Source organism: Urocampus carinirostris, chromosome 8 (assembly GCF_059441175.1).
Source record: "Urocampus carinirostris isolate Australia breed hairy pipefish chromosome 8, RoL_Ucar_1.0, whole genome shotgun sequence".
Lineage (NCBI taxonomy): Eukaryota > Metazoa > Chordata > Actinopteri > Syngnathiformes > Syngnathidae > Urocampus > Urocampus carinirostris.
Window position 1 is genome coordinate 609,609 of NC_142356.1, and position 11,468 is coordinate 621,076.

Consider the following 11,468-nt stretch of genomic DNA (forward strand, 5'->3'; position numbering starts at 1 on the left):
CCGTGCCCAATTTGAAATGATGAAAACAAAAAAATAGGAAGAAAACTCTACTAGCATTAGGTAAAATATTATATCAGTTGAAAAAAATCTATGAATCCAATTATTTCTGAGAGTAAAACCACAAGCATCAAGTCAAATATTTATTGATTTGGTGGGGGGAAAAAACACATTCTCAAGAAATTGCAAAAACAAAAGTCTCTAATTCCATCTGCCGGGTTAACGAATCCGCTCACTCCCTGCAGAAACTTGAAGAAGCGGACCGGAAGAGCCAGTACCAGCTGGAGTCTCTGGAACGCCAACAGCGCCACCTACAGCGCCAACTGGAGCTGCTGAAGAGCGGAGGCGGGGCCTCCGAGGGCGAGAGGATACGCATGGGCAGCGTGGGCTCCGCCCTGGGCTCCGAGCGCTCCGACTCCGAACAAGGTGATTCGCTTCGTTTTGGCCTTGCCCGACTCTTTCCTTTTCTGGTCACGAGATCAGCCTTACGTTAAAGGCCCAGTGTGTATGATATAGCAAATATGTCCTTGATTGAAATCAAACTCGTGATTAAAAGAATAGGCAGGGTACTTATCTCATAATCGGGATTCTTGCTGCTACGGGAGAACGAATAAATCTTTTTTCCGAGCTAGCTTGTCCTGGTATCGCAAACAGCTTAGCCCCAAATGCGATGGTGTGACTGTTTTTCTCTGTTACCTTCTCTACCACTCCTGTTAGCCGCTTGGCTGCAGGTTCAAATGAGCATATTCTAAAAAAGTGTCATGATGAAAATGAAACTTTCGTATATTTTAGATTCATTGCACGCCAAATGAAATATTTTAGGTCTTTTTTATTTTTATTTTAATATGATGGCAGTGCGCACGGACGCAGCGGCTCACGGTTCTTCAGCTAATTTTCTTTTTATTACCGTTCTCTTTTTTGCTTTCTTTTCTGGACACATGCGTGGCCAATAATACCTATAGTCGGGAGGAACTTATACATTTGGGTCTGTGTGCAAATTTCGACTTTTTGGGCACTTTTTCTACCACCTTTGATATCCCGCAAGAAATACAAAGGGTAGCGGGATGTCCGTGGCTGGCCCACCCACTTACCAAGCGGCGGAGACGGGGTAGGGATCGCAAACAAAAGCGGGGCTGTCGCTCGGGCCATGGTGCTAAGCTAAGGGAGCTACATCAGCGAAATGGCAGAGAAGGACACGAAGATCATGGAATTGTGCCTAATTCCACCAATGTTTCTTCATTGATTTTGCCTGTCAACACGCCCGAACAGTAACATCTTGTGACGATTTCTACAAAGATTTCAGCTATATTTAATTCCCCCTTTGTTCCGGTCCGGAGCCTTTGCTCTGAAAACGCTGGTTTACTTGTGATCCCAAGATCCAAGAAGAGAGCCACAGGTTCAAGAGCGTTCTCCGTTCAGGCCCGGGTGCTGTGGAACGCTCTTCCCCCTGAGATCGGATCCGCAACCTCTGTGGAAATGTTTCAATCTAAGCTTAAACCACACTTCTATTCCATAGCATATGAATAACCTATATTTTGTGTTGACAGTATCAGGTGATGGTGTCATAATAGTCTGTGGTTTGCAATCATCTGTGGTCTTTGAAGCCCTTTGATACTTTATCTGAGTAAGGATGTCACAAATAAACATGGCTTGACTTGACTTTAATATTAAGGAGTTTGGCATACAGCTGAAAATTCCTATCTCAAATAATTATCATGAAAAGGTGCTCTCATCGAGCTACTGAGTCAAAGAGTCAACTCTACACCCGTGCAACCGATTCCCGATGCTGCAATCGACGTTTGATTTTTTTATGTTTTTGTTCGGCAGAGGAGATCGAGGTGGACGTGGAGAGCACGGAATTCTCCCAGGGCGAGCTGGACAGCCTGAGCACGGCGAGCACCAGCGACCTGGACGACCACAGCAGCCTGCAAAGCATGGCGAGCGACGAAGGATACTCTTCCTGCAGCGTCAAACTGGCCTTTTGCTCCTAAAACTGGCCCCGCCCCCTTTGACGTGTCCCGCCCTCCCGTCTCCACGGTAACCCGCCACTATCGGGCTCGGTGGCTAGCTCGCGTCGACGTTAGCCAGGAAAGCAAACGCCGCTAAACCGACACAAATTTTGATGGAATTTGATCACGGTATCTTCTTGGAGCCACCGTGTCACTCCTTTTTAGCGCACTCCCGATTTCCAGGTCATTTATCCGAACCGCGCGTTTCCCGACAATCGGGGCCGACCGGTTTGTGTCTTTCCTGACGCACTTGAATGGCCGACTATTTAGGTGTCGGGGACCACCTATGGGGAAGACCTTTTTCCATAAATGACCTCCCTCTTTGGTGCTCATGCCCATCGAATACGTCTGATTTTCCAAACATTTCAGCGAGCGATATGACTAGGGATGCACCGAAATGAAGATTTGGGGCAAAAAACGAAAACGAATGAATAAATCAATAAAGGGTGGCCTGCCCCACTATTTGAGAACTACTGTTTAAGCTGCAGCGCTAATAATTGATTCAAAATCAGTTTGCTGCGGACGCGATGGGAATCGAGCCCGGATCGCGGCCGTGAACGCGCTAAATCTTAACTTCTGGACCACCAGTGGACGTACATGACAAGACATCAGATTTGATCTCATGTAAATGTAAATAGTTTGCATTTCTATAGCGCTTTTCAAGTCACTGGAAACCTCCCAAAGCGCTTTACAATGTGCTTGACACTTACTCATTCACACACACACTCTCTCACCGATGGCGCCTACCTGCTTATCGTACCGGAGACGAACCGCACCGTAAAAATGGTGTGATAATGACATCATGTCTAATGCCTTTTCATATGTCATCTTTATCACCGGTGGTTCAGTGGTTAGGATTTGGGGTTCCCACTGCCGCGGTCCGGGTTTGATTCCCCAATGTTGCAATTCTGGCTAGCAATATTTTTCGACCGCTTAATCATTACACAAATACGGTAAAACCTTGTGTCATACACCCACCCAACTTAGTTGTTTTTTTTTTTTACCACATGTTGTACTCGAGTAAATACTGTATTACTAATTCATAAGTCTTTCGTTTATTGAATTCTCGTAGAACAACCACAAAAAAGTCATTCAAATACTTAAAAAATATCCGGTGCAAGTGACACAGACGATCCAGAATACAAATCCAAAAAGTCCGTGTTGAGTGTTATAGTGAAAAATAAGTCGCTCGTAGCTGCTTCTCTGCACAATCTCACATATCTCCAGGGTTTTTGGGCGTCTAATGGACAGGAGAGTGAATAGTGACATTTGAACGAGATGATGAGGATGCAGTAGTTAGGGCAGTCAAATGCAACAACACTTGTATGTTTGCCAAAGTGAAATCATTTCAACTCTCCTTCCATATAGCTTAGCAGCAGCTCATCCGTTTCAGGGGTGAGCACATTTGACTGGCACACACAAATGTACTGTTTATGAACTGTAGTGAGCTAGCGTGTTAGTGTTAGCACGTAAACGTTAGCCAAAATCTGACATGGAAGCAGAGGGACACGCAGCAACCTTTGAGAAAATGTCTTGCTGGTAAAAACTTGGCAGGGGTTAAGGTCTAGAATGAAATAAGCAGCAAAAACTCTGCCCCAAGTGAAAGCCAGCTTCACATGGCTCGCCCTCACTCTAGGAACAGAAAATTCTCTTATTATATTATTTTAGTGTTCAAAATTTGGTGCATCCCTAGATATAGAACTCCTTCTGACTAAAAAGACAGTACTCGTCTAAACTCCCGAGTAGCATGAAAACGTCCAATACTACTAGTACTTAAAGATGTATATCTAATATTCTCTTCATAAAGTAATCATTGATGACGTGAGATCCATTTCAGCATTGTATTTTTCTATTCCCTAAAGCAGGGCTCACCAATCTTTTTGAAGCAAAGAGGTTTTGTTATTGATTAGCTTGAAGGGCTAACAATTTGATATGAAATTCCTCAATAACTTGGAAGCTGTCATTATTAGAAGTTGCGTTCAAAAAGACATAAATCCATTATAGGCCCATATAAGAATTGAATTTGGAAGAATTGAGCATGTATTGATTATAACCGATAAATTGAAATCAAATTTCCTAGAGAATCGCACTGACCTCTTACAGGTGAGCGATATTCTATACCGATCTTCAAGTTGGTGACCCCTGCTCTCGATGTTCTGGTTGCAAAATGACCACAAGAGGGCAGCCTAAGCTCCTCAACTCACTCTTAGCACTGCGTCGCCACCAGGTGGCGCCAAAAACGCATCGTAAGCCACTTTACAGCCCAAATTCCGAAAACCGAATCTATTTTCCTAGTACAGCCGAATCTGAATGTGTCATTTTTGAACAACACGCTCGCAACCCCAAATGCACTTGAACGAGACGACGGGGCGCTCCGGCCTCCGGAAAGGGAACGGCGTCCCGGCGGTCGACGGCGACGAAAGCCAGGGTTCGTACGGGTGCTTGAAATCCTTGAAAATGCTATCGTTTGACTTTTGTCAAGGTTTGAAAAGTGCTTGAATTTGAGGTGATTTTTTTGTAAATGCTTCAAATTCTTGCCATGATTTTTAGGTTAGGGGTTCGGCTTGGCTTAGGAGGTAGGGTTTGGCCTTCAAATAGGAGTTTTATACTTATTTTAGGGTTCCAAAAGAGGTTTTGGGGTTAGGGTTAGAAATTTAGGTAAGGGTGCTGAAATGGGGTCGGGGATGGTGTTACAGCTAGAGATAGGTGTAGGTTTAGGATTAGGAATTATGTTAGGGTTCTAAACTGAATGTAGGGTTCCAGAGCTAGGTTTGCAGTTTGAAACGGGGTTAGGAACTTGGGTTTGGGCTCTATATTCGGGTTCTAAACTGTGAATGTACCGTTCCAGAATAGGTTTAGAGCTAGTGTTACAATTTGAAACAGGATTACAGCTAGCGTTAGATGTAGAGCACAGGTGTCAAACAGGCGGCCTGCGGGCCAGGTCAGGCCCGCTAAGGGATCGAATCCGGCCCGCGAGACAACACTCAGAGAAGTGCAAGAGGAAAACAGGCTGCAGGTTGAAATATGTCCACTTGATGTTGCCAAAGCCAGGTGCCTCTCACAAAGACACTGCACTTGTATTTATTTCTCTCTATCTTTCCTTTTCTCCCACTCTGTCTCCATCTCTTTCACTCTCTGTCTCACTTTTTCTCTTCCTTTTTTCCTTTTCTCTCTTTCTCTCTTCCTATCCTTACGCTCTCTTTTCTCTCCTTCTGTCTTTCTGTTTCTTTTCGGATTTCTTTCTTCCTCTCCCTTTCTTTTCCCCCTCTCCCAAGACTTTTTATCTCTTGTTTCTCACGCTCTCTCCCTCTCCTTTTTCTTTCTTTGTCCTGCCCTGTCTCCTTTTCCCTCCCTCTTTCTCTTATTTCTTTATTTCTTTTTGTTTCTCTTGAATCTACTAGTCCGGCCCCCGACAGAATGTTCGTTCCATCGTGCGGCCCCCGAGTTCAAATGAGTTTGACACCCCTGATGTAGAGCTAGGATTTGGGCTGCAAGTGAAGGTTTTAAACCGATTTTAAGGTTCCAAAGTAAGGCTAGAGTTGGGGTTTGAAACTAAAGCTTAGGCTCTGGTTATTTAGATCAACGCTGGATTTCTTCTTTGAACGCTACTGGAAAAATGGACTTTGAAGGTCCTTTAAAAAGTGCTTGATTCGGCCCCGCAAAAAGCGTACGAACCCTGGAAATCCGTGATCCCGTCGCCGTCCGCTTTGTCTCCAGCCGTAACAAGCAATAAAAGTCCACATCCTTTCGTCACCGTCCGCTAAAAGAATCAAAGTCATCTTTTATTATTTCTTCCCTCCTTCCTTTGTACATAAAAATAGCGTCATCAATGAAATGTTGAAATATTTGAAAAGGAAAAACAAAAAAAGGTAGAGCTCATGGTTAGAAGTTTTTTGCTGACTCGTGTTTCTGGTCCATATATGGAAGTGGGGTGGGCGTGGCTTCCAGACTTTTCACGGATGATATTTTCCTTTTTGGAGCGCGTGCATGTGCGTACGGCATTCCGGGTCATCCCTCCTTTTTGCAAAAAAAAAAAAGAGAAGTTAGCCATCCCGACTCCACTGGCATTAAGAATTGCACTTGGCCCGCTTGATCTTATTTTGAAGGAAAAGATCCTTTGAATATTATTTATTCCTCCGTCCTTTCTAAAACAGACCAGGGAGGATCCTAACTTATTTTCACCCTGTCTTACTTTGAATTCCTTTTTGTGCTTATTCCTTATTTGAAGAATGATGTCTTTTGTGTTTTGGATTGGGATTTATCATGTGTGTGTGTGGGGGGGGGTAAAGTCATCGTAGACATATAGGAATAGACACAACCAGGCGCGCTCTGCCGTACAAAAAAAAACCCAAATTTGGGTGGATCTGACCCTACTTCTTTTGTTGTTTTGCAGAAACAACCCACTCCCCCGAAAACCTATTCGTTATACAAGTAAACATCTGCGACATTTTCTTTAGAACGACCTGAAAATGTCGTCGTTTGGCGTCAAACCGCCCGAAAAATTGGGTCAAATCGACCCAAACCAGTGTTATGTTCAAGTGTGTTTATATATTGCTGAGTTGAAATCATAGGATGGACCAATGGGGGGTTGGAGACGTATAATAGGTAACCCAAAGCCAGATAAACAATTCTGTTTCACCCTAAAAATCTAATCATTTGAAAATAATAACAATAGAGATTGCTAGCAATCATAGATGAGCCAGAAATTTAGCAACGGTATCTTTTCGTTACATAGTCTGAAATCGAATTAGCCTGCTACCTATAAAACCACAACATCACAACTAGCTAGCAGTCATAAATGAGCCATCAATCTAGATTTATGATCTTTTTATGACATAAATCTTGATCTTGAAGCTAGCCATCATAACTGACCCCCCCTAGTACCTAAATAAAAAAAAAGAATCATTGCTTTGCTAGCAATCATAAATTTAGGGTTAGGGTTATAAATCTTGTAATCTTTTAAGTACACAACTGAATCAAAGCTGGCATTCATACATTCGGAGCAAAGAGTAATCCAAAATCCATCCGGTTTTCCTCATCGGCCGCCATTTTGATCAAAATGTTACACAAAATGACGTTACTTCCTATCGTCGTCGTGTCTATTCCTGTATGAACGTACCGTAGCCTTCTTTATTTTCTTTTTTGTTTTCGATGTTTCACGGACGGACACTTGAAATGTACGCGACCCCGAAGCTGCTCCTAGTTGCTGAGCCTGTCTTGTTTGGCGGTTAGCCCCGCCCCCGATTGTCAAAGGGGGCGGGGCCGCCGCCGCGGGCATGTGTCGAGCCAGCTACTACCCAAACCGGGGTCCTCGAACGCCACTTTCCTCTTAGCGGAGGACGGTATCCTCTCGACTCCGTTTGTTTTTGTTTTTTCGTTGCTAACACGTGTCTTACGCTGGCGGGGATTTGACCAAAAAAATAAAAAAATGATGATGAGTTTGAGGTCGTTTTGGCCACTGAATTTGAAACGGGTGTCTATGCTTTTCAGAGGAAATGCCAAAACCACGTTCTGGCGCTTGCTTTTGTTGCGTTTCCGCAAAAGAAATACAGCGGTGTCTCAGCTTTCGGACTTCCAGGTTCCGCGTGTTCAAATCAACATCCGAGTCGCGAGACTAGACGGGTAAAAACGAGCCTTGGTTTTATTACAATAAAAACTCATCAAACTGAATAATCTGGACTTGGATGTATGGTTTCACGAATGACAAAATGGCTGACAATCACTTTTATACCAGGAGGGTGGATGTTGTCAAAAATGAAACTAGTCAGTGTAAAAATCACCAAAATCTTTTGAAGGGGTTTGATGATTCAAAAAGAAAACAATTGTAATTCTATCTTTTGAGTCTTTTTAAGAGAGTCTGACACAGAGAACCACAGTAAAGAAGCTGGCATCATTGGTATGATGCAACTTAAGCAAATAGGAAGTCAAACCGTCCGGCAAAGGGTATCACCATGAGAAGAAAATGCCATGATTCGTGTAAATGGAGCTTCTATGGAGGTCGTTTTTGAATAGGAGTGATATGTTTTCGTATCTGCTAACACACGGTCTCGGATCCGATACCTCAGCAAAACATGAGGAAAAACAAAGGACGCTCTGGACAAGAGTGGCACTAAAACATTTTTTTATTCCTAGTACTTTATTTACCATGAAATGGTCCTTGATTTTTGTTGGCACACCGCGTTAATAATTACGATAGGCCTCATGAGGCACACGGGCCGTAGTTTGCCCACCCCGTAATCCTTCACCGCTTGCCACCAGAACGATGACAATAAATGTCTTGTTCACTTTTACGCACTTCTCAAACAGCTCTGTCAGTTGCGTGCGCCTTTTTCTTAACTCTCCCGGACACCAACGATGCTTTTATTATTACATATACGAACGGTAATTGACTCAACGTTTCAAAGCAGCCATGGCCGGATTTCAAAGTAAAGCTCTTGTCAACTTCCTGTCGCTGCCCCTACCCAGCTCTCGTTTTTCCGACAATCATAAACAGCGAGAACCAGTGTAGAACCCGGTAGGTGGACCGTCAAAGGGGGTATGGAGGAGTGCCTCATATTTTTTCCATTCTACACTAAACTTTCAACTCATATTAACTTTTGTATTCTAAGCGACTTCAAAGTCAAGCCACACAGAATCCCTGAAAAACAAACGACACCATAAAATAAAAATCAGAAATATTCACTTTTCAGTGCAATTTAAAAAAAGTACAAAAACTTTGAACAAGTTACAATTCAACTTCTAACCAAAAATATAAATTAAAAAATCAATTCAATAGAAGAAAAATATGACTATTTTTTCCTGAATATTGGCATTTAGGAACACAAAGTGCTCTGCTTTGAGGGACCGATTCAGATTCTTCTGACGGTGATTGACGATGCATCATGTTTCGGAGCCATTAATACAGGGTTGGCTAACCTGGTCCTCGAGAGCCTCGTGTTCTTGGAGTTCCTCTGCTCCAATACAGGTCCTTCAATTCACCTGGATCAATATTAAACTCCCACACAGATTGCCAACAAGGGGAAGAGAAACTTCTAAAACATACGGGACATGCGATTTTCCAGGAGCGGGTTTGCCAACCCTGCATCAATGTCGAGTCCAAATAATGAAATGATCTGCATTTCTATAGCGCTTTTCAAGTCAATGACTTCCCAAAGCACTTTACAGTGTGCTTCACATTTCCCAATAGCGGCCGTGCAGCCATGTAAGGCGCTAACCTGCTTATTGGGGGTATTAGGGGGTTCAGTGTCTTACCCAAGGACACTTCGACATGTAACACGGAGGAGCCGGGATTCGAACTGCGATCTCTTGATCCCGAGACCAGCGCTCTACTTCCTGAGCTACTGCCGCCATATAAGGATCATTTTGTTTTCATTTCCTTTCCTTTTTTTGTTCTCTGTATTGCAATTTCTCTCAAACCTTTCCTGTGCTTGTTTTATATTATAAAATATTCAGTTTCGTGCACAATTTTTCTTTCGGGCCAAAACTTTAATATTGGAATAAAGGGGATAAAATTCAAATTGTTATTTTGTTCCCCTACACTCATATTTAACAAACAACCAATCAGACAAAAGTGAGTCATAGGACAAAAAAAAAAAACGATTTTTCAGACCCTGACGGGGACCAATTAGCCCTGGTGGCCTGCCTGAGACTTTCAATAGTATGGGAAACACTGTGTAGGATATCGCAACAATATTAGCAATTTACAATGACGATGTCATCTGCAACCGGTGACCGAAACCATCCCAATACAAGTTTGAGACCATGGCCGGGGTTTTTTTTTTTTCAGTACGGCAAACACCGGATAACTGTTCAGTAAGTTCTGGAAAGCGAAAGGGTCCTCCGATTTTCGGTGAGGTCAGAGGCACCGCTGTATTTCCATACGGGTCAAAAACAGGAACCGGAACACCTCGAATTGAGTATTTTGTTTGGTGCGTGTGAACTGAACTCCCGGAACCGTTTTTGGGACGGGGTCCACACACGGCACCCTGAAAAGGACGGGAGTCCCCCACGAGGGTCTCGGGGCGGCCTCCTCTGTAAAAGCTGCACTCCCATCCGCGTGTTTTTCTTGTCGTCGGAAATGCAATACTTGGAATAAACCAAGGAGATTTTCAAACTCGATCCACGACTCCACGTTTACTTGACGGCTGCTTTCGATTTCAGTTCCATTTAGGAACAAAAATGTGAAATATGTGGGACTGTCTCTGAAAATAAGATTCTTAAAGAGAGATGTTTATTGTCTGTGATGGGGAAAAAGGAGAAAATGATCCTCCATTCTGGATTCAACTGAAATACTCGACTTTATTTTTTTCTCACATTGCTTATTATGTCTCAAAGCTTACTCGTTTATTTTTCTTAAAATTCCAATATTTGGGGATGGGAGTTTTGAGTCATGATCTGCAATTTCCAAACAAGACGTGTGATATTTCTCTTGTTTCAAAATGAATTTGTTTTGTCATGAATTATTGTTGAAATATTACAGAGATTTCTTCTTCTTTTTCTTGAACATGGCATGGTTACAAACAAAGTTGGGATGAGAAAGCTAAACGATACAAAATCAACAACATTCAAGGAAACTAGAATCTCAGCAGAATTGCGTAGAAAGAGAAGAACGATAACAATTTGAATCATCAGGGCATGTTTCATTCGACCCAAGGGAAAAAAACCTTAAATATATGGGTCAGTTTTCTTATTGGGTACCATCTTGGATGGTCACTTTCATTCAAAAAACCTCAAATATTGGATAGATCTGTAAGAGGGAGGGGCAGCACGGCGGCGTAGTGGCACTGTTCTGAAGCCCGAGATCACACCTCCTGTGTGGAGTTTGTATGTTCTCCCCGTGCTTGCATGGGTTTCCCAGGCACTCCAGTTTCCTCCCACATTCCAAAAACATGCATGTCAGGTTCATTGGCCGGTCCAAATTGTCCCTAAGTGTGAATGAGCGAGTGACTTGTCTGTCTCTGTGATTGGCTGGGAAGCAGTTGAGGGTGTCCCCTGCCCACTGCCTGAAGATATCTGGGATGGGCTCCAGCACCCCCGCCACCCTACTGAGGATAAGCGGCGCAGATGATGGATGGATGTGAGAGGGACCTTCAAACTAGAAAAAGACACGTATTGGTCCAGCGCAGAATAGAATACTGTAAAAAAAAAAATTTGCCAATGACTTCACATCACATGACATAGGCCAAATGCGTCCCCTGTTAGACTGCATAACGGTAATAGGGGGGACATTTTACGATGAAGTTGGCCTTAAATATTAATGTGAGGAAAAAATAGTTAGTACATAATTAGTGTGAACGATTTTTTAAAATGTTTATGAACCATTTTATCAAAATTGCAAAAATATATCTGTTCCCTTAATAAATAAGCGTAACAGGGTGAACGTGCTATGCTTTTACTTATCAGTAAACAAAACCATCATAAAACATTGACAAAAGGTTGATGAAAGAGTAGTACTTATGACAT

General features: G+C 43.0%; 1 protein-coding gene across 2 annotated transcripts in view; it reads left to right on the top strand.

Moving 5' to 3' along the window:
* mxi1 (max interactor 1, dimerization protein) overlaps positions 1–10,124 on the top strand; it is a 63,486-nt gene extending 53,362 nt beyond the window's left edge. For both annotated transcript variants that reach the window (XM_088341217.1, XM_088341218.1), the window contains exons 5-6: positions 243–423; positions 1,825–10,124. In XM_088341217.1, the coding sequence (XP_088197343.1) occupies positions 243–423; positions 1,825–1,988 (345 nt within the window). In that variant the 3' untranslated portion in view covers positions 1,989–10,124. The remainder of the gene's footprint in view (positions 1–242; positions 424–1,824) is intronic.
* Positions 10,125–11,468: the final 1,344 nt, after the last annotated feature.